Source organism: Molothrus ater, chromosome Z, assembly GCF_012460135.2.
Source record: "Molothrus ater isolate BHLD 08-10-18 breed brown headed cowbird chromosome Z, BPBGC_Mater_1.1, whole genome shotgun sequence".
Lineage (NCBI taxonomy): Eukaryota > Metazoa > Chordata > Aves > Passeriformes > Icteridae > Molothrus > Molothrus ater.
In genome coordinates, this window is record NC_050511.2 from 69,423,598 (window position 1) to 69,451,584 (window position 27,987).

The 27,987-nt window shown below is 45.0% G+C and overlaps 2 protein-coding genes across 3 annotated transcripts in view; one reads left to right on the forward strand and one right to left on the reverse strand.

The window, feature by feature from the left end:
• Positions 1-13,438, reverse strand: part of MSH3 (mutS homolog 3) — a 96,951-nt gene extending 83,513 nt beyond the window's left edge. Inside the window, exons 1-8 of the mRNA XM_036403646.1 lie at positions 13,337-13,438; positions 11,067-11,190; positions 10,255-10,463; positions 7,729-7,941; positions 6,257-6,373; positions 5,388-5,505; positions 4,719-4,864; positions 3,578-3,744 (exon numbers count right to left, since the gene is read on the reverse strand). Of these exons, the coding sequence (XP_036259539.1) occupies positions 3,578-3,744; positions 4,719-4,864; positions 5,388-5,505; positions 6,257-6,373; positions 7,729-7,941; positions 10,255-10,463; positions 11,067-11,190; positions 13,337-13,438 (1,196 nt within the window). The remainder of the gene's footprint in view (positions 1-3,577; positions 3,745-4,718; positions 4,865-5,387; positions 5,506-6,256; positions 6,374-7,728; positions 7,942-10,254; positions 10,464-11,066; positions 11,191-13,336) is intronic.
• Positions 13,439-13,504: 66 nt separating this feature from the next.
• On the forward strand, positions 13,505-27,217 carry DHFR (dihydrofolate reductase). 2 transcript variants are annotated; one of them, XM_036403984.2, is made up of 6 exons: positions 13,505-13,643; positions 14,120-14,169; positions 15,611-15,716; positions 16,640-16,766; positions 23,862-23,977; positions 25,528-27,217. In XM_036403984.2, the coding sequence occupies exons 1-6, from the start codon at positions 13,558-13,560 to the stop codon at positions 25,613-25,615; spliced, it is 573 nt and encodes a 190-aa protein (XP_036259877.1). In that variant the 5' UTR covers positions 13,505-13,557; the 3' UTR covers positions 25,616-27,217. The 2 variants fall into 2 exon arrangements, with proteins under 2 accessions (XP_036259877.1, XP_036259878.1); XM_036403985.1 differs by lacking the exon at positions 14,120-14,169 and having other exon boundaries at positions 13,564-13,643.
• The last annotated feature ends 770 nt before the right edge of the window (positions 27,218-27,987 follow it).

Consider the following 27,987-nt stretch of genomic DNA (forward strand, 5'->3'; position numbering starts at 1 on the left):
GGGTTAAAGCTACTTGTGAGCAGCGTGTTTCCACAGTGTCCAGGAATGCTACAGAATGAAACACTGCAAAAATGGGCAAATGGAAAAAAGAGGAAGAATGGAGCACGCTGAAAATGCACTGAATTTTTCAACAAAACAAGGACGGGGCAACATGAGAGGAGCAAAAATATCCCAAAGGAGCCTCAAAGACAATGTCAGGAGACCAATACAGGCTAGGTTTTAAAGCAGCCAACATGTTAAGGAGGGTGGGTGCTGACCCTTGACTAGAAAGAACTTGGAGTACAAAAAACACTGTGTTCCTAGGAAAAAAAATGAAAGTATTTTCTGAAGGCAAGACTTTTTCTCTGCTTTCTAGAAAGAAGGAAATTAAAACCATGACAGGATTTTGCTCCAGGCAGGTCAGCACTTGCAAACAGATGTTACTAACAGTTTGGGAACAGCACAGTACTCACCAGAACAATCTGTCTTGAACCACTTTTTGTAACCTATTTTTAAAATAAGCTTTGCTTTTGAGGGAAGGCTCTTCACTGGCCCCCAGCTTAGTGTGCTTGAATTGTATTTTCTAGTCATTAAATCCACCCTAGGAAAGCAAAGAATAAAAAAAAAACCCTCACAGAAATTGAAGGGAAGCACAGAGAGTTTTGACTCTTGTCAGTGTAAAGGGGCACTGAACCAACCTAGGGCTGCTCTCACAAAGCTACAGTGCTTTACCTTAGCTAAATATTTTATTTCATTCTTTTGGTAACTATAAGCACAGTCTTTGTGCTGGCCACATCACCTTGCTCACTCAGTGCCAAGCTCTAGTACACAACATCCAGCACCAAATCTCCTGCAACTTCTACACGACACTGGAAGAGTAGAAAGACTTCTCTTATCTTTTTTCTCTTTCTCTTCTCTTCCTTTTTCTCTCCTCTTCTCTTCCCATTTCTCTTCTTTTCTCTTCCCTTTTCTCTTCCCTCTTCTCTTCCCTTTTCTCTTCTCTTCCCTTTTCTCTTCTCTTCTCTTCTCTTCCCTTTTCTCTTCTCTCCTCTTCCCTTTTCTCTTCTCTTCTCTCTTCTCTTCCCTTTTCTCTTCCCTTCTCTTCTCTCCTCTTCCCTTTTCTCTTCTCTTCTCTTCTCTTTTCTCTTCTCTTCCCTTTTCTCTTCTCTCCTCTTCCCTTTTCTCTTCTCTTCCCTTTTCTCTTCCCTTCTCTTCTCTCCTCTCCTCTCTTATCTTCTCTCCTCTGTTCTCCTCTCTTCTCTCTTCTCTTCTCTTCTCTTCTCTTCTCTTCTCTTCTCTTCTCTTCTCTTCTCTTCTCTTCTCTTCTCTTCTCTTCTCTTCTCTTCTCTTTTCTCTTCTCTTCTCCTCTCTTCTCTTCTCTTCTCTTCTCTTCTCTTCTCTTCTCTTCTCTTCTCTTCTCTTCTCTTCTCTTCTCTTCTCTTCTCTTCTCTTCTCTTCTCTTTTCTCTTCTCTTTTCTCTTCTCTTCTCCTCTCTCTTCTCTTCTCTTCTCTTCTCTTCTCTTCTCTTCTCTTCTCTTCTCTTCTCTTCTCTTCTCTTCTCTTCTCTTCTCTTCTCTTCTCTTCTCTTCTCTTCTCTTCTCTTCTCTTCTCTTCTCTTCTCTCTTCTCTTCTCTTCTCTCTTCTCTCTTCTCTTCTCTCTTCTCTCTTCTCTTCTCTCTTCTCTCTTCTCTCTTCTCTTCTCTCTTCTCTTCTCTCTTCTCTCCTCTCTTCTCTTCTCTTTTCTCTTTTCTCTTCTCTCTTCTCTTCTCTCTTCTCTTCTCTCTCCTCTCTTCTCTTCTCTCCTCTCTTCTCCTCTCTTCTGTTTTCTCTCTTCTCTTCTCTTCTCTTCTCTTCTCTTCTCTTCTCTTCTCTTCTCTTCTCTTCTCTTCTCTTCTCTTCTCTTCTCTTCTCTTCTCTTCTCTTCTCTTCTCTTCTCTTCTCTTCTCTTCTCTTCTCTTCTCTTCTCTTCTCTCCTCTCCTCTCCTCTCCTCTCCTCTCCTCTCCTCTCCTCTCCTCTCCTCTCCTCTCCTCTCCTCTCCTCTCCTCTCCTCTCCTCTCCTCTCCTCTCCTCTCCTCCTTTTCTCTTCTCTTCTTTCCCATCCTCTAGTCACCTGGGACTACTTTTCTCTCCCATCTCTACCCTGTTTTCATCATCCCAGTGTTTTTCTGCTGCATCCCTAACACACAAAGAGATGAAGACCCTTCTTGAACCACAAGAGCTGGCTCCCACTGTTTTAGTTAAAAAGTTCTTTAAGAAATGATGGAAATTAAACTTTTTACAGCTCATGGAAGATTCTCAACAACAGGTTTTAGAAAAAAAGCTGCTCAAAGATGAGATCACCAGATACTGGGCCAATAACCAAACCTGAATACTACAGACATCTCAGTATGCATTAAAATAAATTAACTGCTGTACAAAAACAAACCTAATTAAAAGCACAAGAAAGCAGCATATTGAAATCACTTAAATTACTATGAAATACTTCAGGGCCCTCTAGTGGTTTAATCTCTGGTACGAGAAAAAATCCATGAAGAATTGTTTTTAAAATAAGGCTACTGAGGTGTATGGCAATAATGTGCTCTATTTTTGTCACTCTCATGTAATTAAGGGCACTTGGGCTGGAAAGCTGCCTAGCAAATTACCAGAAAGGTGAAAAAACTACAAACTAATCCCTGTTCACAAAATCGGCTAATGGGTAGCATTTTTTGTCTTCATAAAAATGAGAAGTCACTCATTAACATTCTCTACTGTGCACAACCAAAAAAACACAAAGAAAAAGGAAAAAAAATCACAACCACTCTCCCAAATTCACACCAGAATGACTATTTCATTCAAAACTGAAATGCCAAGCTCTAAACGAGTTCTCTACAGCCCCAAACTGCATGGTTAAAAACAAAAAAGTGGAAAACTGAAATTTCCTCCAAAAAATTGCATCTGCAAGATTTCATCCCCACTGTTCAGAACACTGCTTCATCTTTCACCTATCACCCTAAAAGTTACATCCTGCTCTGGCTTTACTGCACAGAAAAAGTGATACAGAAAACAGGCAACAAATTTCCTCCAGAAACATGCCAAGAGAACTCAAAACAAAGAGATGATCAGTCACAATACCTCCAGGTCTGTACCCCAGTCTAAGATGGTGTAAAAGGACAAACAGGACCAAATACCAGTTGCAAAGGTTTTCTACTCCTACCTACATTAACAGAAAAGGAAGTCTCATGTCTTTTAGAGACCTCAAAACTATGGCAAGCAGGGAAAAAAAGCCACATAGCACCTCTTTTAGATCTGAAAGGTAAGTGACTGAGCTTGGAAATTATTCCAGCAGATCCCGTGATCAGGAGCGTGGTGGCAGGACCATGACAAAGACAATGTTTAAGTGCACAAATCTCTCACAGGCCAGAGTCAGAAGCCATGAACTCCAGTCTAAACACAACTTAGGAGCAAGTGCCCAGAACTGTGAGGGATTTGGGAAGTTCTGACCCCAGCAGCAAACTGCAGCCACTCTGGAAAGGGCCATGACAGAACTACAGATCCATGCCTGCTCCTGGATCTCGGCTCCACCGCTGGCTCTGGGAAAGAGAACCCCACAGAACTCACCTCATGGAGGTTATACTGTGGATGAGCTTTTCAGATGGATCTGACAGCCTAGATGGAAGAATTATCTCAACTGGCTGCAGGCGCAGAACCCGACTCTCCAGCTCCGAGCGGGCAGCTCCGTCCCGAAAACTGTCAAAAACCACTTCTCCTGTAGTTGGCTGGATCGCCTGCCAAACAAAAACGTACACACACATATCCACTGGATATTCACATTTTCAGGGACTGCTGCAGTGGCTCAAACTCTTAACCAGAAAGAAAATCCATGGTGTAAAATTATACAGCACTCACACACACAGTGAAAGCGGCAGATCCAAAAACCTGAATGTGCTTTTTTACAAACCCATAACACAACAATAACCTCAAAACACCAACACAACTTTGTCTTGGGAAGTGGCAACAATACCTTACAAATGTAAATGTGCTTTTGTTGTTAGCAGTCCATCACTGTTCAAGCTTTAATACCAGACAAATCTACTAACTGAGTCCATGAAATGCACATTTAATTCGAACTGGAATTTGAACACTTGCTTCTGTTGTTCTCTCCCAGCAGCAGTATGACATTCAGAGACACAATCAAGACACTTTTTAATTAATTCATTACCAGCTGACTGGGATTTGCTGTGTGTTTTGCTGGTTAAACAGGACTGGGTTTAATCTTCACCAATACAAATCTGAAGTGCAACTCTAAAGTCTCTTCCTCTAAAGAATGGTATTTTGTAGAGGAAAGAAATGCTCACAAGCTTTAAAATATTGACACTAAAAATGTTTAAACATTGAAATTTGTAAAGCATCTGAACAAATTATTGCCCTAATGTATTTTGTTAAAATACTAATATGTTTTCAAGTGAGACAGGAGCAAAACCAGTTTGATAAATGTTCAACTGTCCACTCCATACCTTTTCTGAAGTTTTCAAATATAAAGCCATCACAGTTCACACACAGATATCTTACCTAAAGTGCCTCTTTTTACAAAAAAAAAAAAAAAAAATCAATTCCTACTCCCCCGCAAAATAAAATCTGAAAGAGAACATTCATGAATTTAACAAGGTAGCCACCCACCTCCCCAGGAAAAAAAACAAAATGCACAACAAAACAACCCCAGGCAGACCCTAAAACACTGACTGCTGAGAAACTAACTTACCATAATGCCTGTAACAATGTCACCTTTCTTCCTGTCCTTCAGGTGGTCCCCATTTTCACAGATGCAGAGGAGGTAGCTATCGGGGACATCTGCTGTTACCTCTTCAACATCTACAGAATCATCCAGCTTCAACAAAGGGTTCACATGTAACAAACGTTCAAAAAAATACTACACAGATTTGGGTGGACTGTTCACAGGTCTTTCCAGACCTAAGTCTTGTACTCTCAGACATTAATCTAACAATCTTTTTAGTTCCTGGTATCTACTAACTTTGTTTGAGAAATGAAATTAAAAACAGGAGGTAGACAAGACCAGATAGAGCAAAACAAAAAACTGAAGAAAAGAAATTAAATTCATTGGTTAAAAGCTGTTTCTCTGTTATTTTAACATTTTTTAGGCAAGACCTGCAGGACACTGCAGATTTGGTAAGTCCACTCCATGACTTCAGAAAGCAACTACAGTAAACACAACAAACCTACAGCCCTGAGGAGACTGAACTGTTTCTAAAGACAGCAAGATGTTTTACCACAACATAAAATTAAAGGAACTTTATTTCCTGCTGCCACTCTTATGTCAGCCACTAGCTGCCCATGTTCCATCCTGGTGATAACACCAGAATCAAGGCCTCCCAAAGGTTAGTCTGAAACCAAGTTTATTTGAAAAGGATATCTTCTCCAATAAGTGTAGACTTAGTGTAGAGGGCAGTCAGCTTACGGCTGAAGAGAGAGCTTTTATTTTCTCCAGCAGCTTTCAGTGCTGCAGTTTCCATTTGTTTTATTACTCCAACCTACAGGCAGACAAACAAGAAACAAAGTTAGATCTCTGGCAATGAATTATTATTTTTATTATTCTATATATCTGGTAATCTTTTAAGATGTGCAAACAACAAATGCATAATTCAAGCTGGAATAGATGATCAACAGAAAGGGCTCTCACATCAATCCTACTAATGAGATTATAAGGCAGTGCTTTTCCTGACCCTTTTCCTACTGCTGACTGCCCTCTCAACATCTGTACCTGTGCTTCTCATCCTATTTTGAAACAATTTAGCTGGACATCACTGCTTATTAGAGAAGGGTTGCTTGCATCCAATTTAGAATCAACAAGTCCTTTTCTTAGAAATGGAAGCAGAAAAAGACGCTATCACCAGAAAGCCACAGAATTACAGGGATACAAAACAGGAAGGAACAGAGAAAAAAACAGTGGGCTGGGATAAGAAAAACAAGGATGTGAGGAATAATAAAACAGAGAATATGTACACTTCTCCTTATTAAATGCAAAACCTTGATACAAAAACACTGAGAAAAGTAATTGTTCTGGAACTGTTCCTGAAAAAACGAAGATACTTCTCTGAATCTGCTAATGGCTCATGACACCCCCAGCACAGAGACACTGAAACAAAGGGAAGTTGGCCATTTCTACTGCAGGAACCAGGGATAACGAGCTGCCCACTTCTCAGCTGAAACCAGGGGCTGGTACAAGCAGTGCAAGTTCTCTCAGGGCTGGTCTGTACTCAATTAGCAGGAGTCAGGGGTAACCTTGTGTCCCTTGGCTACGAGGCGGCGCACGTGGACGAAGAGCCGGTGGCTGGGGATGCTGGCAGTCATGAAGTTGTGGTCCAGGTGACAGTAAATGTTCAGCTCCTTAGCTGCAATCTGCAACAAGAGTCAGCCAAAGGGTCAAAAAGTAATCCAAGAAGGTAAGGAGCTTATCTCTATGACAACAGTGATGCACAACTACAATTAAAAGCTTGGTGACAAAGGGAAAACATTCCAGGAGAAAGCCTGGAGGGGCCCCTCCACCTCCCTGTCCCAGCATTGCCATAAACAGGGGATTCACTACCAAAGGCTGCAGGTGTCAGGTTTTAAGGCTGCACCTTGATCTTTACCGCTGTGAGGTAAACCACCCACACTGCACACACAGGGTCTGAAACACAGATCAGCAAAAGGTCAAACGATTTTCACGCCACTAGAAACGCAGCAGGAATCGAGGCATTTAGTTTGTGGTCATAAAGATGGGATTAACCTGGCCAATCAACTAAAATACTGAAAAATCAATATTGAACAGCAGTGGAAACTAAATACTTAATAAAAAAGAGTAACAACACTAACTAAAATGTGACATTATCATGTGTGATTTGTATGGTCTTCTTGCCCCAGGTGCTCACTGAGCAGAGAATGGGGTGCTAGGCAGGACCTGCAGGCAAACACTGACCGGTCTGTCTGAACTGCATGTTTCTATTTCTGGGCTGTAAGTACACCAGCAAATGAGCAGACAAATTACACTGCGCAAATATGATGGGGAAAATGAATTCCCAGTAACCAAGCAACATTTCTCACTGGTCTCAAGTGTGAAAATAGCACCGAACAAAGGTTGGTAGCAACGACTTTGGGACAGATCACAAGAAAATAACATTCTGAAACATTTTTACAAACCACCACTTTAACATTATGTTCGTTATACAGTCCTTTCCAGTTCCTACAGATCGGCCATGTGTAGGTGCCACATCCAGGCATGCATTCAGGATACTCTCTGCACCCAGGCTATACCTGCTATATTCATCTTTTCCAACACCACAAAGGGCTCCACTGCCTCTCAATCTGAAAGATTCCTAATGTCATACATTACAGTTCTGTATTTTTTATATATATATATTATAGTAGAGTTCTGAGCCATGATATACAATTCACCTCTGAAAGTTTTTCAACTTTAACTCTGACAAAACTCTTGACTGGGAACTCACCTTAAATTCTCAATATACAAGACAGCAAGCACGACCATGTGATTACAAAACAATAAATGCCATTTTGACAAAAAAAAAAAAAAAGTGTGCATAATGGATAATCTTGAATTTCAGCACACAGAGATTTTTCATCCTGATTTCAAGTAACAAAACAAAACACAACACCCCCTTATGCCCCCAAAGAAGTCTCCCTTCCAGAACTGGCCACGGGCCTAGGATGACACCAGCATAATCCAAGTATCTTTCCTTAATCTTGGAAAAAATTACCTCTGCATCTTGTCCAAAGAACCGGTATTTGTATCCACATTCCACACACAAAACAGCGTCTTTATACTTTTTCTTCATTTCTATGAACTGGAGTTCTAGTGGAGTGTAAATGCTTTTGGTTCTTTTATTAAGATTTGTCTCTGAAGAATTTTGAGAATTTTCGTAGGATTTAAGAGACGCAGAAAACTGACTAAGATTGCATTGTAACTCCTCCTGTAAATAAAAGGTGGGAAAGTGGAAATTAGGATTCATCAAACAAATCAATTGCCCCCTCCTTGGTTTGCACTGACCACAGAGCTAAAGATTGCTCTTGCATTGAAGAGCCCCCAAGCTGCAGCACAATTATTGCAGCAGGATATACAGAACACAGTATATTTGTAATGAAAATGAATTAAATAGTCATGAAAGTCAAAGTTAGCTAAATAAGGGGGAAATCAGAACACTATTGTATCAAAAGCTCTCAAAGCATAGACCAAGACAATGCAGGCTGCAGAGACTGGGCAGTCTAAAACAGGCCATGCATTGAAATAAGGATGAATTACTGCTCCAGTTTACAGGTGAGAAACTCCAGCATGAAGAGATTAATGATGTTCCAAAAGTCCACAGTAAACCAAGGAATAAACCAATTTGAGTCTCAGTTCCCTGTCTCAGCTACCAAAACTGTACTCCTTCTCCAGTCTGCACTTCCTCTGTAAGTTCAGCAAATCTCTCAGAACAACTTAAACACGGAAAATCAGCACTACAGTTTCTAAAACCTCAAATGTGAAATGCTTTGAGCTCACTCTGTCTGCAGTTTATCATTTGCAATGACATTATGTAGCCTATTCTTGCCGAGGAACTTCAGCTCTACCACACTGTGCTGTTCTGTATTGTCAGCAGTGGTGGGTTCAGAAGTGCAGAGAAAAATGCTGAAAAGCCTTTCACTTGCAGCAAAATTCCTCCTCAGTTACACCACAAGATCAAATACAGATAGTACTGCTTAAAAAAAATACAAAGACAACACCCTCCAGAATTTTTTAAAGCATATGACTATTCAAAACACAATCAGGTTGTGCTATAAAATCTGCATTTGCTAACAAATCAGATAAAAATAAACTTCCACTTTTACCAAGGGTCCCGTTCAGATTACAAGAAACAAAGTGAACAGACTGTTTAACAGCAATGTAATTCAGAAGAAAAAAAAAATTAAAAAAACAGAGATGGCTTAAATCATATATACTTTGGGTCACGGGAATGTACAAAGTGTGCAGTCAGAGAACAAGTGGGGAAAAACAGCACTTAGCTGTAACTGCAAAATCCCCACAGCTGCACACCATTAAGCAAGAGAACCCAGCCCAGCTCAAATAAAGCTGCCCTGCACCCAGAACTTGGGTGGCCTCAGGAGATGTCTCTGCTGCAAAATCCTCATGTCACAGACTGAGCACTCTTTGGCCCAAGGTCTGTGCCAGCCAAACAGAGTGACCTCGTCTCATTTTACAGGAAACTGTCATCACAAACCACGTGAAACAAGGGCAGGAAACCAGGCAAAAGGAGTAGAAACAAACACAAAAGCCGACTTGGTGAGATGGTCTAAGTTACTAGCTGGAGGAAAGTTACAGAGTAAAAAGCAGGACACAAACAGCTAAAGGGACCCCTTCCAAGGACGGCAAGAAAAAATCAATTTTCTAGGTTCTCCAACTGACCACATCTTCATAACCTCAACCTCTTACCACAACAGAATCATCTTGCCACAAGCTGCTCACTTCAGCATTTGCACCCCACATCCACACAAAGCAGACCCCCACAGTTAAAGGGCACAGCCCTCAGACAGGGGAGGTTAAAATCAGCTTTTCATGCAAGCTCCTTCCCTCAAAAAGCCAGATGGAGAACTCCACCAAAGAGCAGCCACCACAGTAAGCCTTGAGATGCACTCTAGGACCTGATCAGCTGAGCCCCAAACCCCCCCAATTAACTAATGTTAACTACCCCCATAAGTAAAGAGGAAGCAAAACACTATTATTCCATTCAAGTCTCTTGACTTGCACCACAGATACCATCATGACAATTTTTTGTGTGAGCTACCCCCACCTCCTGCAGATGAAAAAGCAGTGATACCTTTACTAGTTAGATATTCCAGCAAACTAGATTAAGCCACATCTCAGTGATAACCCTACCCAACATTTTTGCAAAGAATGCCTGCTGGAAGTTTGAGAGCCCACACGTGGAACTGAAAGGAAGCTGAGCAAAGTGCCTCTCTGAACATGTGTTATTGGGGTGTTACAGCATCCCTCAGAGGCACGGGCGACACCAGCAGAGCTTCTGCTCCCTCAGGATGCTGCTGCTCGTTGGCATCACTGAGGAGCCAGAGCAGCCAGCCTGCTCACCGTGCAAGGAGCTTCACACCTGTACAAAACACAGGTCTGTGGGGCTCTGCTGCACCATTCCACGTCAGAGACGAGGAGCACAAGGGGAAGCTTGTGCCAGAGTTTGCTGGTTTAACTCATAACCAGCAATCCACACACCCCGCAGGGGCAAAGCTCTGCATACCTTCTGTGCCACCTGTGGGCCGCTGTCCCAAGATGGAAGAGGGTTTTTCAGTTCTGAGCTCCTCCCCGTAACACTGGCACGTTTCTCTTTCTCCTGAAAGCCATCCTCCCGGAGGCTGGTACACTGCTGGTTTGCATCACTGCAGAACTCTCTCAGCCTGCCCAGAGTTTCCAAACAGATACGGGACTTCTCACATTTCTGAGATTCTTCTGTTGGTGAAAATTCACAACAAAAACACACTAGCAATTTATTTTATAAAAGGGAACGTCTATTAGAAGAACATCAGTAAGCACAGACGCAACCATTTTGCTCCATGTCTCTCCTCCCTGTGCTCCCTCTCCTCTCCCACTGCAGTATTTCTGCCAGCCTGACAGAATCATGCACTTGAACAGCTCGGTTAACTTCCCTGGAAAACCAATATTCCTCACTTCTCTCTAAGTGGGAAGAGATTATTTTTTGGACTGACAACTGCACAGCCATAAAGTTAGCTAAGAAGACTGGGAATCAAGCAGATTTTCTTTCAATACACTTCTTTAGGCAGTATTGCCTTTTGAGGGTGTACTAGTGATACTTCAAAGCATCACACCAACAAACTTAATACCGTTCCCACTTTGAAACTGGAGAGGCTAATTCTTTCTATTGAAACATAATGAACTTTACATTCACGGGTTTTTCATACCAGCATTACCTTATTAAATTCTCTGCTCAAAACCGGATGGAACTCAGGCACTGCTGAGGCAACAGAGCAGCTGACAATGAAAAACTTATTTGCTGGCTGCCAATGCTTGAGGGTTTGCTAACAGTCAACTCACTTTTATCCTGAGTCTTCAGTGGGTTACAGATCTCTTCCAGAGTAATCTGCCGTGCCTTGGTCTTCTTTTCACAGGGTTCATTGCTTTCAGTAGGTGTGCTCCTTTTTGTGCCACATTTAGAAGCCTGAAACATAAATTGAACTAATAAGTTCAGTTACCTTTTCTGTTTGCTCTTCTCTGAAAGAGAACAAAGCAACTTCACAATAAGTTAAGGCAAAATTGTCCAACCTCCCATCCCTGGAATTGCTCAAAGCCAGATTGGAGGAGCTTGGAGCATCCTGCTCCTTAGATGTATTTTGAAGCATGCCTTTAGAGCACTATGTAAACAGAAAATTCACCAATTCTGCTGTTTCATCATTGACCTTTTGCAAGAAGCTTTACTAAATATGAAGAAGTAACTTGTAAATCCAACAGAACACAAACACTTCTCACAGAAGCACACAACAGGTGCTTTCAGCAGCTTGCATCCACATTTCATATCATGACCTCAGATGGTTTAACCATGGAATTTAAATTTCCTTGGAACTAAGCAGGAACTCCAGCCTCACCAACTAAACCCAAAACCTCCATATAACCACAGCCCACATGAGTAGCAGCTTCCAAGCCCACTGTTAAATACCACCAAATTAACACTAATTAGGAAGTTTATTCTACAAGGGCAGAAAGATGGAACCACACCTTTCAACATATATTTGGACCAAAGGCAACCAAAATAGCTGACTTGAGTCACAGGTAAAAAAAGCAAACACCCTTCCAGGGCCAGAAGGGGCTGGAAACAGTAACGACATGGAGAGTGGAAAATACAAACTCAGAATGAAATCCACCAGCAGAGACACGGCCACTTTTCCCCAGTGGTGACACTGGGAGGATCTGCATCACTGCAGGCTCTTCTGGCCTTGCACCTACCAGCACTCAGAGCCCGGGTCGCCTGAGCTCCAGCACCTGGGACAGGAGCACAGCTCGCTCACTGCATGCCAGGGCTGCCCAGAAATGGGGTTCATTCCTCAGCGTGCCACAGGCCAGCAGTGGCACCCTGGAGAGAGATCCCCACCGGGGCTGGGCAGGCCTGGCTGCCCCCCGGGCTGTTCCAGCACAGCCCTGCCCTCTCCCTGCCAGCGCTGCCGTCGCTCACACGCAGACAGAGCCGGGGCTGCCCCAGCCCTGCCCTGTGCCAGCAGTGCCCCAGGTGCCCCGCAGGCTGGGTGAGCCCTGTGTGACCTGCAGGGCTGAGTCCGGTACTGCCCTGAGCAGGGCGGCTGCAGCACCTGGGGGCCCTGAGCCTTTACACCAGGCTGCCAGGCATGCAGGGCCCTACACCAACATCCTGATTTACATCCCTAAAACTTGCTAATTGCAGGAGCCCTTGACTAAGGGATGCAGCTGCTGCCTGTCCCACTGGTCAGGTCTCATTTCTGGCTGATGATGCTTTAAAGAACACAAAGATCAAACCTCAGAGAACATCCTGACTTATGATAACCTTAACATATTCCACATTTTGCAAAACTGGAAGGCACAGGGGTTCAACACGGGTGTGAAGCCCGAATGGCATGGACCAACATGCTGGCCTTGCCCAGATCACCAAACCTGTGCCAAGCTCCAGCTCCTCTGAAACAGACACATCGTGTATAACAGAATCCCAGGGGATTTGGGGCTGGCGGGTTCCTCTGGAGCTCCCCAGCCCAGCCCTGCCCAGGCAGGGTGCCCTGGCCGGGGGCACAGGAAGGTGCAGCTGGGGCTGGGATGTCTCCAGCCAGGGACACTCCAGGCCCTCCCTGGGCAGCTGTTCCAGGGCTCTGCTGTCCCTCCATGGACACAAGTTCTCCCTCCTGCTGCCCTGCACCTCGCTGCCCTTTATTTGATGGCCACTGCTGCTCATCCTGGCACTGGCAGCACCGAGCAGAGCCCGGCCCGTGCTCTGGCAGCCCCTGGAGATGTTGGGATGCATTGATGGCATCCCTGGCAGCGTTCCCTTCTGCAGCCTGCCCAGCCCAGCTGCCGCAGGCTCTGCCCAGCACACGGATGCTGCACAGCCCAAATCCTCTCTGGGGCCTGCCCTGGGCCCTGTCCAGGAGCTCCGTGTCCTTCTTGCCAGGCTGGCCCTGAGGACCCGGGCACCGGTGCCCACACAGATCGTACAGCCGGGAGCTGGCAGCCTGTCCCGCAGTGTCTGCGCCCCGGTCAGGGACACCGGGATGGACACTGGGATGGACACCGGGATGGACACCGGGATAGCGGGCCGTGTCCGCCCCGCCCCGCCCCGCCCCGCGCACCGTGTAGCGGGGCCCGCGCTCGCCGTCGCTCGCCGCCGCCCCGAAGAACCTGCTGAGCACCGGCTGCCCCGCGGCCCCGCCGCCCCGCCGGCCCCGCGGCATGGCCGGGCCCCGCGCCGCGGCACCGCCTCCCGCCGGATGCGCCCGCTCGGCCCGCCCCGGCCCGCCCCGCCACGGCACGGCCGCGGCACGGCCCCGGCGCGGAGCGGAGCGGCCCGGCCATGGTGCGCTCGCTCAACTCCATCGTGGCCGTCAGCCAGAACATGGGCATCGGCAAGGACGGGCGGCTGCCCTGGCCGCCGCTCAGGTACCGCGGCCCCCCGCCGCTGCGCCCCCCGCCCGCACTACAGCCCCCAGCGTGCCCCGCGCCGCGCGGCAGCAGGCGGGCGCGGCGGGGCCGCGCGGGGTGCGCTGGGAGCTGTAGTGCTTGAGGGGATGCTCTGTGAGGCGGGAAAGCGGCGGCGTGGCGGGAGCGCGGCTGTGGGGTTGTTTTTCACAGTTATTGTGCTTTTGAGAGCTTTTCATAAATACTTTTCATGCCGTGGCCGCAGGTTATCGCTCATGCGACCACAGCTGGGGGACAAAGGTCTCGTCTCGGCCAGGCAGCGGCTCAGCTCTGTTCAACCGCCTCTCCCCGGCCTCCGGCAACACACCCATTACGAGTGGGGATTTTTCGTTGAAATGAGAGAACTTAAAAAAAAAAATATATATATATATATATATATATAAACTAGAGAACTTATTCTTATACACGTTGTAACGCAGTCCGTGCTTCCCCGGCAGGAATGAGTTCAAGTACTTCCAGAGAATGACGAGCACGGCCCGTGTGGAAGGTAACGCGTGGGGTGTGTGGCGCCCCAAGCTCGGCTCCGGCCTTTCCCTGCCTCGGCCCTCTGCCTTGCCTTCCCTGACAAGTCCCACCTGTATTTCAACCCTTTCAATCGCTCGGGCTAGATGAGGAAAGAGGATGAAGCAGATATTTCAGAGGAGTTGCAGATTGCTCCTCTTAGGGAGCAATTTTCAAGTCCTTTTTTCACCAGAAGAATAGAAAACTTCATCTGAAGTTTACCTAACAAGTCTTTACACGAAACTCCAAGTTAAAATGGGAAGGTTTTTACAAGCTGCTTAATTAGCAGAGGTGGTTTGTTTTTTTTAGTCTGCATTAGCTTATCTCACTTGTTTGCTGTGGCTCAGCCTTGGCCATTCGATCCACCCCTCTGACCCTTGTGACAGTAATTTTGCCGAGTTTTTCTGAGTGCTGAGCCAAATCCATGCACCAGAAAGTCCAAACCATAGCGCAGAAATCCTGCAGTTGTTTGTCAACACGGTCACTTTTTCATGGTTTGTTCAGGGTTTTTTTTATGCTGTTAAAATTCACCCGTTTGGTAAAAACTCACTTTTGGTCAGCTTTATGTGTTCCTACATTTTGATTAGGTGCCATACTCCATTTTCCGCCTTGAAATATTGTTTTGATTAGGCGACTTATTCAATTTTCTGATTGGAATGTCTGTCACATAGTCCACAAGGAATGCCTGATCTCATTTTGAAACAGTTCTGAGTGAAAGACTTATACATACATTTAGAAGACCTGGTTCAACCCTTCGCAGCCCTGTACGTACTAAAAAAGGACGGAACACAACTGACAGTTGTCAGTCTTTTTAGATGTCTGCAAGTTGCATCTTACCTGGCAGAAATAAGCTGTGATCAAGAAAAAAGATGTTTGAAATATAATTACAAAGAAACATTTTGCTCTGTCCTGCCTGCAGATCTTTTGATAAGCTGTGATCTCAGATGCCGGGCAGGTAAAGTGCTTCATAACCAGACTTCTTAATGGATTATGCTGCCATAAATCTCCACACCAGGGATGTCACCTTTGCCGCTGTTGTGTCTCAGCCTGGAAACAACATGGAAGGAGTGACCATGTTGGCATTGTGGATTTTTTCTCTGATAACTCCTTTTCCTCATAAAGAGAAACATTCCTTTCCTTAGCAGATTTACATATGAGAGGTAATCAGGTTAGGAATGCTTGGGTTAGGTCAGAAATCATATTTATTTGTGAATGTTAGGGTATGGTTGATCACCTTTAGCACTTTGGCTTTGGATTTAATTTGAGTGGTTCTTCTGCTAGAAATTGTTGTGGGTTTATAAATCAGTTCTCATTTGAGAACTGGGGCCTGAGCTGGTGCTTTTGCTAGCTGCTGCAGAGGGGCTTGGCAAGGCAGGGCAAGTCCATCAGTGTCTCTAAACAATTCAAATCCATTCTCTCCTGCTCAGGTAAACAGAATGCAGTGATAATGGGTAAAAAAACGTGGTTCTCTATCCCTGAGAAGAACCGTCCTTTAAGAGACAGGATTAATATTGTGCTCAGCAGGGAGCTCAAGTAAGTATGATAAATAAGGGCCCTGTAAAACAAATAAAAACCTGCAGCAAAAAATGTCTGTAATGTTACAGCATACAGTAGTTCCAAATGTAGCATTTTTGATCCCTGTTTAGAAAGCATTTCTGCTATTGGTTCTGAGTGTTTATGACTACCTTACTCTTAATTTTGAATATTTAAAAATTCATTCAAAGGTAATTGTCATTACTTTGCATCATGAGTACTGCTTTTCGCTCTACTCACAAACCATTTGACGCTTTTCAATAGTGTTTCTGACTCATGTATTTCACTGTATTTCCCTAGTTCCTCCTTACACTGGTGGCCCAAAGTTCATTTTTTGAAGTTCATTTTTATTAGGATTTGTGGATGAACTGTCCTTTTTCAGAACTCACTTCTTGAATGCATCACCCACAGTCACGCAAATATTTTTAAACACAAATGTCCACTTTCAGTGCTTTATTGCTTTGGAGGATGTTGGTGGATTGGCAGGTGATTATGTGAGAATATTGGCTTTTCAGCTGGTTTTGTTGAATGAAATGTTAACATTCTGAAATTCAATTAAAAATCTACATTTTATTTCTTGATTATCTATATTGAATGATCTGTGTTTAATTTATAGATTGTCTTTATCTTATAGATATGTAAATTTCTCAGTTACACTTTTTCAGAAACATGCTGTGAAATTCCAGATTCCTTATTCAGAATGCCTTCTAAATTCCAGTTAAGCTGTGATCTGTTGAACAATCCTACAGTCAGATGAGACTTTTAACATAGTTTAGCGATAACAGGCACTTCAAAATAATTAACTGACATGCAGCATGTAGTTATTTGTTAATTCAGCAAAGCACATTCTGTGTCTAGAGTGTATTGATGATCATGATGAATTGTCCTTGATTTATTTAGTAATAGATCTTTGCTTTTTCTAGGGAAACCCCGAAAGGAGCACATCATCTTTCCAAAAGTCTGGATGATGCTCTAGCTCTTTTGGATTCACCAGAGTTAAAAAGTAAAGTAGACATGGTTTGGATCGTGGGAGGCACTTCAGTGTACAAGGTACATTTAGCCTCCTCCTAAATTACTCATTTTCTGTGATGGGATGAGGATGAAGTTCCTATTACTGCTGCTTTAGGGGGTGCTTTCCCTTCACATTACCAGGAAACTGCAGTGATTGCAACAGAACAGGTCTCAGAGAGCAGGATCTCAACTCTCAAGCTCAGAATACCTGTCTAGAAGCTCCTGCCAGTGGGCCAGTGTCACACTGTTATTGTGCTTTTGAGAGCTTTTCATAAATACCTAAATTGCTGGATTCTTCAGAAAAAGCCCATATTATTATGTTTATTTTACTGAGCCCATGGTTTTGTGTTTATTTTACTGAGATTGCTGACTGACCCTGCAAAGGGTGTGAAAAGAAAAAGAAGGAAAAGTGCTCCAGCATGTTTAGCCCAGAGTATGACACTTTGTACATGTAAATGGAGAAGAAAATAGGATTTAGAGAGAGCTGGCAGGTCATGGTGTTGCAATAACAGGAGATAACCACACAACAAAAGGTCACACTCACTCTGCTTTCCCATCCAGCAGTGCTCCCACTCCCTGGGTCAAGAATTGTAAAGCAAATTGTATTTAACAGAAAAGGGAACAGTGCTGCTGTCCTGTAGTCATTACAGGCATGCTGGGAGATACACTGCAGTTGTTGTTGGGCACTCAGACGTGAGATGTGTGATGACAGTGCCATAATGCACCTGGTGAGGAATCAGGGCTGATACTGTGCCCTGTGTACAGGGTAGGAAAATGCATTTTTCTGGTACTTCTTGCCTTTACACTTCGTGCTTTTCATTAACCTCTGTGTCTGAGGAAACGCATCTTTCACAGTAAAGAAATGAAGTAGTTGGAGATTTCTAAGACTGTTTGAAGATGACTTGCATATGAAATAACACTGTTGTTCCTCGTGGTGAAGTCCACCCTGTGTTCCATGTGCAAACTTACTCAGCCTGTAATCAGATGTTATCCTACGGAAGAAATGTCCTTGGCTCTCTGCCATGACGGTGCCTGTGCCATGCAGAGGGTTTCTGGAGAGGGCAGAGCCAGAGCCAGCTCTGAGCAGCAGCATTTGCCCCTTCCCTGCCACAGGCTCAGCTGTAAAGAGCTGCTGCTTCTGCTGCTTCTTCCAAGAGCATCTGTCTTGGAGGCTTCTGATATTTGGGAGGAAATAATGCCTTTTTTTAGACCATTCCTCACCAATGCTCACATGATAAATTGGCAGTTTTGATCGAGAATAAATTGGAATGTACTGTTTGTGCTGATCAGTACAAGGGAATGTGTAAAGTAATGGGAGACCTGGCTATCCTGGACATGGACAAGCATTGAGAGAGATGGGAATGCCCAGTGTGGACAAGAGAAAGCTCCAGGGAGAGCTCAGAGCCCCTTCCAGGGCCCAAAGGGGCTCCAGGAGAGCTGGAGAGGGGCTGGGGACAAGGGCTGCAGGGACAGCAGCCAGGCAATGGCTGCCAGTGCCAGAGGGCAGGGCTGGGTGGGATCTTGGCAATGAGGAATTGTTCCCTGGCAGGGTGGGCAGGCCCTGGCACAGGGTGCCCAGAGCAGCTGGGGCTGCCCCTGCATCCCTGGCACTGCCCAAGGCCAGGCTGGGCACTGGGACACTGGGAGGTGTCCCTGCCCATGTAACAGGATGAGCTTTAAGGTTCTGTCCAGCCCAAACCCTTTTGTAGTTTGAAAATTTCGGCTGTTTCTTCCCTTTCAAGCATCTGCCCAAGACATTTCAAAGGAAAGTTAGGGAGAAATCTGACAGTTCTATACAGATTCCTGCACTCAAACTACCTTTGTGATGTTAATTGAAAGGGTTTTATGGGGACCATGCACATCTGCCAAAACTACAAGTAATATTTTTACTGCCTGTATTAAAGATGCACAAAGGATTTTACAGGAATATTTCCATTATACTATGTGGAAATGTGTGGGAAATAAAATAGCAATTGGTAATTGAAGGGAATAATTTTATTCAGTAGTTGTAGGTATTTGGTTTTAAAGCATCATTTTGATTTCACTAGTTTGTGTGGCTCAAATGTTGAGACCTGATTTTGTTCATTAATAGAGGTCTGTGCTTCTCTATAGAAAGACCTACCCGATTTTGATTATTCAGGCTGTGGCAGGACTCTCTTACAGAAGAAAACCAAGTCTGTTTATGCTTTCTACTGTCAAACAGGAAGAATGTTCCCATGAGAGTTCCTTGCTGCCCTTTTAGACCAGGGGAAGCTCTTGCAGGTGGCAGATTTGCAGGTTCCCAGTGGGATCTGCCTCCAGGCTCTCTGTTATGGATTTCAGTGTGTCCCTGTCATGCTGTGTGCAAGGAGCATGGCGTGTGCAGGGCAGTTGTTCTGTGGGTTGCTGGCTCCCTGTGGCACAGTGGTTTTCCGTCGGGATCGCTGCAGAGTGGAACCACAGGCAGCCATGTGCTCTGAGAGCCTGTCAGGGGCTGCTGTGGGTGTCAGAGGAGGAGTGGGAAGATGTGGGGATCCTGGGGACAGCACTGCAGCTGCTGTGCCCAGCTCGGTCTGTGGTCCTGGGCACAGTGAGCTCGGTCTGGTGACATTCCGTTGGAGTGGGATTCCAGGGAATGGGAAGCAGATGCAGAATGCACAGGATGTGAGGGTGTGTGTCAGAAGCTGCAGCAGCAGCTTTGCCATTGCCAGACAGCCCCTCCGGGGCCCATATCGTTATTTCAGACAGTGGCTTATTGTCCTGCGGAGCCTTTTAACACAGCTGCTCGCCTTAGCACAGTACCATCAGTTTGCCTTGGGGAGCTCCACCCTGGTCAGGGCTGTTGTCACCGAGCTCTGGGAGCAATCCTGCAGGCCTGTTTCTGTAGATGGTGTGAGCAGAGAGTGTGCCATGACCTTCCAGGCTTTGCTGGATTTTGTTTCCTGCACCCCTGGGGGGTGGCCTGGGCCGTTCAGGATGTCTGGGCTGCTGTGCCCTCTGCTTGGCCCAGACACCATGCTGGAGCACCAGCCCAGCCTGCCCTCAGCCAGGGAGCTGGGCCAGGGGGCAGCGGCTGCCCAGCTGTCTGAGTGCACCTTTGGGACATGAGTGTCCAGTCAGTCTCGGGTACAGGTGGCTGCAATGCCCTGTCCAGCCTTGAGGAGCTGAGGCAAGCCAAGGCACTACAGCATGTGCTCCAGGACAGCATTTTGAGACAGGATGCTGCCTGCCAGGAGTTGGATGGAGGCAGGGGTTTGCTGCTGTTCCCATCCTTTTCCTCCTCAGACTGCAGGAGAGGGAGGGCCAAAGCTGTGAACACTTACAAGGACACAGAGCATCCCTCTGTTGGTTCTGGCCATCTCTCCCACTGCCCCTTGGCTCTCAAGGACACAGTTCTCTGCAGGGCATGGGAGGATTGGCATCAGCTGCTTCAGGCCCTTTGTGAGCTGTGGTGGCCATCCAAGCCCTCATGTAGGTCACACTGATGCTGTGCTCACACAGTCTAGGAAACCTACCTGCCCTCTGCAACAGCGAAATGGGGAGCAGTGGGGACAGGGAGAGGCTGGGTGGAGTGTTGGTATTGGCAAGTTAGGGCAGGAAAGATTGAAAACAGCTCCATCAGTTCAGTGAGAGTTCAGGAAAACTCATGTGGGTGTCATCTTGAATTTGACTGGACACTGATCCCTCATCAGGTTTATTATCTCCTAATGTAGCCACAGGGCAGTAGCAATGCCCCCAGGGAAGCTTTTGGCCTTCTACAGCACAGGCTTGCCAGGTAAATTTCCTTGCAATGCCCCCTGGATCCCCTGTGCACTCTTCTGGATCTCCCGAGCTCCAGGAGGAGCTGGGGTTGCTGTTGTTTGCCTGGATGAGGAAGGAGGAGCCCAGCAGTGGGTTACAGCAGTTCTGAAGCTGTTACACACATGGCAGGCAGTCTGATTTTGTGTGACCACTTCATGTTTGGGGGGCAGTCTGCTGGCTTGTGAGTGCTTCTTGTGTGCTGGGGGCTTGTGGTGCTGGCTCACTCTTTGGTGCTGGCCCTGGAGTCCCCCACAGCTGTTAGGGCTCATCAGATGTACTGGAGCACAGCTTCTGGCTCTGCTTCATCCCCAAGAAATTTCATTCATGGATATCAAAGCTGCTCCCACCTACACCTCAAGCATGGTGAGTGGGGAGAGTTGGAAGAATCGTTGATAGTTGGGCTCAGTGGTCTTGGAAATCTCTTAAACCTTGGAGATTCTACAATCCTGTGATTTCAAAACCAGGTTTCTGTTCTCAGTTAAGACACTGCTGCACCTGTGTGGAGGTATTGTCTCTTGAGAGGTTCAGGTCTTGGCCTTGACTCTGGAAAATAGTGCTCTCTGGACACCCTGGCGGGGTCAGGGGCCCACAGAAGGGATTAGGCTGGAAAGGGTTTAAAGGCTCATGTCATTCCAAACCTCTTGTCATGGACTGGGACACCTTCCACTAGACTAGGTTACTCTGAGTCCACTCAGTATAAATTGTATCGGTCTCTTTTAACTACATTTAAACTGTGTGATTTAGACGGGTCAAAAACAACATTGAGGTTTTGCTGGGAGTAAGACCTGTAAGTCCATCACATCCTTAAATATTAAATAGGATGTTAAGAAAACCAAACAAAACCAACAACAACAAAAACACACACAAATCCACAGGAACCAGCAGAGGCAGGTGTCAATTTCCTTATGTGTATGGTATGGTTTTATGATGTTGAGTGAGTATGTCAGCATTCCACCAGCTCAGCTCTGTGCCTCTAATTTCTCTTCAGTCCCAAATAAATGGTGAAACCAGCGGAATGGGCTGGACAGGGCAAGACTGAAATGAATATCGGTGAGGACCTACTTTATTCCTTGTGGAAAGAACAACACTATGACAAAACTCCTTTGCCACCCTGCCATGTCCTCAGCAGTATTTCACCGAGGCAGTGTCAGAGTCCAGGCCTCCCTGAACAGGCTCGTTTGGAGGCTCCACCTGTGGAAAGTTTCATGTTTGACACAGAATTTATTTCTCTGAAGTTTTCTGAAGTTTCCTCTGAAGAACAGGGGGGACCAGGTGTTCCCAAGGGAACAGGAGCTGTCCCCATGGGCAGTAACTGGAGTGACAGGGCTCAGGGTGGTGGGGCAGGGTCTGCCCCCGTGACCATAACCAGGTCAGCCATAGCCTGGGGGTGATTATGTGAGAATATCGGCTTTTCAGCTGGTTTTGTTGAATGAAACATTAAAGTTTTGAGATTCAAATCAAAATCTATATTTTATTTCTTGATTATCTGTGTTTAGTGATCTATGTTTAATTTATAGATTGTGTCTTTATCTTATATAAACTTCTCAGTTACATTTTTTCAAAGACACGTTGTGAAATTCCAGATTTTTAATTTATAATGCCTTCTAAATTACAGTTAAGCTGTGATCTGTTGACCAATCCTACAGTCACATGAGACTTCTAACAGGCAGGGCTGTGGTCAGAGGCTGGGGCTGGGTCGGGAGGGCAGCCAGTGGCTGATTTAAGTGCTGGAATCCCAAAGCAGTGGGGGAAAGTTGCCCTGAACAGAGCAGAGCAAGTGGAAAAGTGTGTTTGTCCTTGCCCCTTGCAGGCTCCCTGCCAGGGGCAGTCCCAGCTGCTGAGGAGCAGTACCTGTGGCCTGAAGCCAGCCTGAGCCTGTTGCTCTTCCCCAAGCTCTTTTCTCTTTGCTGTTTACTGGTCACGGGCCACCTACACACACGGCCTCCAGAGCCAGTCTGGCCAGCTGAGGAAGCATCTGCACTTCTTCTGTGAATGTGGGGACAGTGACACAGCTGGCTGGCTCATTCAGCTAATGAAACCATCTCCCTAGAGCAGAGGTCACCATCTGGTCTCCCTGGGATTAAATTTAACTTTCTTTGCACCGCCTGTGGTTGGTCCCTCCCTGTGCTCCTCCCTGGCCTGTTGTGCTGGTACAGAGTTCTTGATGAAGCTGAATTCCCCACAGGGTTGGATAGGAACTTGATTTGTTCTTCTACTACAAAGCAGAAGTGTCTCTGTTTACAGAACACATGTTTTTATTTGTGAAGCAGATTATTATTCTGTCATTTTGCAAGTGTGACTCTTCTTATCTCCCTGTCCTTAACGAAGAAGAATACTAGTATTTGTGTACAAACTGGATGGACACCAGTTCAGTGCCGTTCGATGCTTGTCTGCTGTGACTTGCCTCTTTCATTTCTAACTGATCTCTAGTAGAGCAGCTTTTCTACAAATTAGCCTCTCAGCAGTGGTTAATTAATTTTATTGGATTCCATTTGTTATTACTTGGTTCCTGTGCTTGTTGAAGTAGTAGCTAATAGCCTGCTGCATGGTGAGTCACCTTCCACAAAAAGCACTGCTCGTTGCCAGTTTAAGCGACGGAGAGGAACAGCTACAAGCTTTTCAAAAATGTATTGTAACTAGCCCTAGTGTAGCTTCTCATGGGTTATTGTAATACCCACAAGGTCTGGAAGAGTTGCCATTTTCAATCTCAAAACAAAATGTATATTCCTAACTCCTGAATTTGCTGGTGAAAGCCTCACCTAACAAACAGTATCTTAGAACATTTTCATCTGAGGACCTTGGAAATGTAAAAGCTTTCAGCATCCAGAGATGCTGCACCTCGAATGCTGTGATCAGTTTTAAGCACCTCACAGCAAGAAAGACATTGAGGTGCTGGAGCATTTCCAGAGAAGAGCAACAGATCCAACTTTGAAGTTAAACCAAGGGGTAGATTGATATCTGGAATTCCAAAAAATACAGCACAAATCCCTAGCAGTGATATGATATTAAGCATCAGAACAAATTACCTTGTGGTGTGGGCATCTCTCACCACTTAAACCTTCCTGTCTCCCAGAGAGGTGTGATTCAGAAATTGCTTGTTGCTACTGGGCCTACTGTTCCTTTCTTCTCACAGGGTTATTTAAATTTTGTTCTTAACTTCTGTTGGATACCCCAGGCTCTGAGAATTCGGTATTGCTGCCACTTACCAGGTGGGACTGACACAGGGTGAAATTATCCCTTTAGAAAGTGCTCTTCAGCAGAGTCTAAAAGAGGAGATTCAGAGTGTAATTTTCACAGCTCTGCTAAAAGCCTGTGATACATAAAATTGTGACTGAGTTTCTGTTGTTTCTAAAGGCAGCAATGGAGAAGCCAATTCATCATCGATTGTTTGTGACAAGAATCTTGAAAGAGTTTGAAAGTGACACATTTTTTCCAGAAATTGACCATAAAGACTACAAGCTTCTAACAGAGTAAGTACCAAAATGAGTACCAGGCTTGTCTTCAGAGTAATCTAATTTGAATGTTTTAAGGGTCATATTAAGGCCATGTTGGTTTGAGTTTGAGGTGAATTTTTCCCCAGAATCATGCTTCACTTACAACCTGGAATGGCACCACACTCTACACAGATTTTCTTGGAACTTGCTGTGTTCTTCACCTTTCCTATGATCTTCACAGTAAAGAATTGTCTATGTCAGTGTGCTGCAAAAATAGCTTTTTCCTATTGTTTCCTGGTTTAGAATTACTCAAATATTTACTAAGCTTTGTAACTCTCAGTATGTTAGTAAATTGTATTTGGCCTCTGAATGTCTTTTATAAAATTGCCAAAGACAAATTAAATGGACTTGGGTGTAGAGGCTTGAGTTTTATGTATTTCTAAGGTTATTCCTTCCCTCTTGAGAAAATTCCTTCTTCCTAATAAATGCAGTAGGAAAAGGTGTACAAAAACTTACCATTTCTGCCATTCTCTGTGGTTTCTTCTACATTATCTTTGTCATATTTCTGTTGTGCTTTTATGTTCTCTCGCAACAAGATTACACCCAACAGGCACTGAGGAGCAGCAAAAATTCAGACACCTGCCTCAAAACCAGGGAGGACCAAACCTGTTTTCCTCCTGCTGCTCCTGTTTTGGCTCTCAGCTGGTTACAGAGCAGCAATGGAAGAAATAGAAAGTATGAGGAGTGAAACTCTCCTCGGGGGGCACAGGAATGGATTAGCACGGCTCTGGGGGAGGATAGGCCGGGGCAGGGAAGAGGGATGCTGGACAGACAAGGTGGGTGGGGAGGATGAGTCATCTTCTCCAGCTCCCAATATATTGTGAACTACTCTGTGCTCATTTGAGCGTCCTGAGATCTGACCCCAACGCTCCCTCTCGGCTGTTCCTAGCTATACGTTGTTTTTGGCCAATGTACTGAAATGAACATTGGTGTTAGAACATGATTTTGTCAAATAACAGGTAATTTCCTCACTGAAGTGGAAACCTGACGATGCCAAACCTTAGCAAATAAATTTAAAATATATCTCTCCCTCAAAGTCAGTATTACTCATACAAAATCCTTCTTCTTTTGCGGGGAGATGAAAAGATTTTTGAAAGTGTCTATTAATAAGAAGTGGTTTAGAAAACCTGGAATATAGAGGAACTCTTTCTGTGGTAGCAGTCACCTGTTTAGTAATCTCTTGCAGACTTGTAAAAAGCCTTGTCCTTAGCATTTCTTCTAAACCAACTTAGGAAAAGCAAGGCAAGGAAAAAACCAAAGTGTTCCATAATCTCGTCTTCCTTGCCTGACATTTTGAATAACATATTGGAGGCTTTAATAAAAAATGTTGGGTATTATGTGCATATAAATCATGGATAGTAGTTAATACGAGTCCTAAAAATGGTGTACCTGTTCTAAAAGTCAATGTTTTCATTTTTTTTTTTCCAAATAACTTGCTTTTCTGGTTGATTGGATAAATTACAGGTGAATCATAATGATATTCTTACCTGCTTGTTGGCTTTTTTTTTCTTCTCCTCTCTCCCTAGGTACCCAGGTGTCCCTGCTGATATCCAAGAAGAGAATGGGATCCAGTACAAATTTGAAGTGTATGAAAAAACTGTCATGGCACAATAAGGGAGGCATTTTGTACTTCTGTGTAAGGGCAAGTATTTTAAACCATGAAGTTTTACTGAGTGTAAAGATACATTAAAATTTTTAAGAAAATCATGCCTGATGGTACAATACCTCAGTAGTGAATGGTTCCAAAAACCACACCCCACACTTTGAAGGTACACCCTGCAGAAGGGGGTCTGAGCAATTCCACCACAAAGGTTGCAGGGGACCTTGCACTGATCTTACAACCCATGGCAGCATCCCTGACAATTCCACAGATAAGGAAGGGCATTTGACTGTCTCAGACCTTTCTACTGAAACAAAGGGTTTTAGTATCTCTCCTTGTTCAAAACGTGCAGCACTGAGAAAGCACCAATCCTCCCAAGTTTGACTGGGGTGCTGTATACATTGGTAACAGCCTTTTTGGTGTAGGGGTAAAGGTAAGCAGGCCCAGCAGGGGAAGGGGGATCAGGAAGTCTCATGCAGCAGTTGAGGGGTGCACTGATCCAGGACCTGTTGTTAGTGTTCAGGAACACATAATCACAGAATGATTATATGCAGGTGCTTCTATTGAAGAGCTCTGGGTGTGAGGGGTAGACTGACCCAAATCTGGCCTGACATGGGTTTGGGATGAATACGTTTTTATACCCTTATCATTATATAACTACATATTAATTATTCCACTTACATTGTTCTATTGTATACATAGATTTCATCCGAGCATGGATTTTGTAATTTCCATCAAGTGCCCCCCAACATCGTTTCTCATGATTTCTGTTACGATTAAACAATAATTATATCCAATTAACAAACAGTCATCGCATCTAACAATAACATCATTTATCATAGTCATTAAATGATTCTACAGGTGCAGTCTAACATTTTCCCAGGGCCTTCCAGGCCTATCCTTCCTTTCTAACTCCCCTGAATATTCCATGATTGTATAAACATTTTATCCTTATACTGTCACTCCAGGGTGCATCCCACAGGATCACCAGTCCTGCTGCAGAACCTGCTCCAGGTGGGCTCCTCTCCCTGTGGGGCCACAGGAGCTGCCAGGAGCCCCTGCAGCAGGAGCTGCCCACGGGATCACAGCCCCCTCCTGCATCTGCTGCTGCAGTGTGGGCTCCTCAGGGCTCCCCGTGGGCTGAGGGGAGCCTGAGCTGCTCCTGCCTGACCTGCCCTGCAGGGCTCTTCTCCTCTCCCCTCCCAGTACCTCTTCCCCCAGGTGTTGTTCCCCACGGGTTTTTCCCCACCTTCTTACCTCTGTTGTCCCAAAGGTGCCACAGTGGGCTCAGCCTTGGCCAGCAGTGGCTCTGCCCTGCAGCCAGTGGCATTGGCCCCACGGGACACGGGGGAAGAAGCTTCCAGCAGCTTCTCACAAAAGCCACCCCTGCAGCCCACCTGCTCCCCACACCTGGCCACACAAACCCAGCAAAATCTGGTAAAGAAGCTTTAATAGTTCCCTGGGCTCACAGCTGCGTGAAAGCTTTGCTGCTCTCATAAAAAGTCACTGTCAGTTTGACTGCAGCCACTTGGAAGTGGAAGAAAATATATGTTGATTTAAAAGTCTGTGTTCCTATGTTCCTGTCAAGCATTATCAGTAAAGATACAGTTTGTTTATCAGTGTGATTTTGTGGATTATAAGCAATAGTGGAGTGGTTCTGTTTCATCTTTAAATACTAGATATAATTAAATACAAAAATACTAAAAATATTTAATAAACTGGTATAATTTACACTGATGTTCCCTTAGAATATCAGCTATGAGCACCCCTTGAATTTCTCATGGCACTTTACTACAACACCTAGCTGATAAAAAACATATTTGTTGCAGCGCCTGCTCTGACTTGTCTCAGTTTTCTCTGTGTTTCCTTTGAAACTGTAAGCTCTTCCCTGTATTGATCTTCTTGTTCCATGTGTGCTGATGTTACATCAATCGATAAAAACAAGTTTATGCTTACATAATGCTGCAAGTAGTCTCCAGAGTTTGAAATTGACAGCACATTGTTGAAGGGGAGGAAAGAGACTGCTGCCAGGGAGATGTCATTTGTTTTTTTAAAATACGAGTCACAGTGACCCTGGCAAGAGAATAACCTCCCAAAAGTGTTTAAAACATACCTGTTATAGGTCAGTGTTGAAAGCTCTGACAGTTTGCAAAGTACTGTGTTTAGGACAGCTGACATTTATTAAAAGTGGGAGAAAAGACTTCATGCAATGTTGGCTGAGGCCAACATACATTAGAAACTTTGTGCCTAAGTGCAAAGATAGGGTTCACTGAGGCCAGGATATTTTGTAGCATCATTTCAAAGAACTTTTACCTTGGGTGCAAAAACAAGCCTTCTCAGAACATAAGTGTTTACTCTTGATTCTTTGTGGACTCACTCAGTCCTC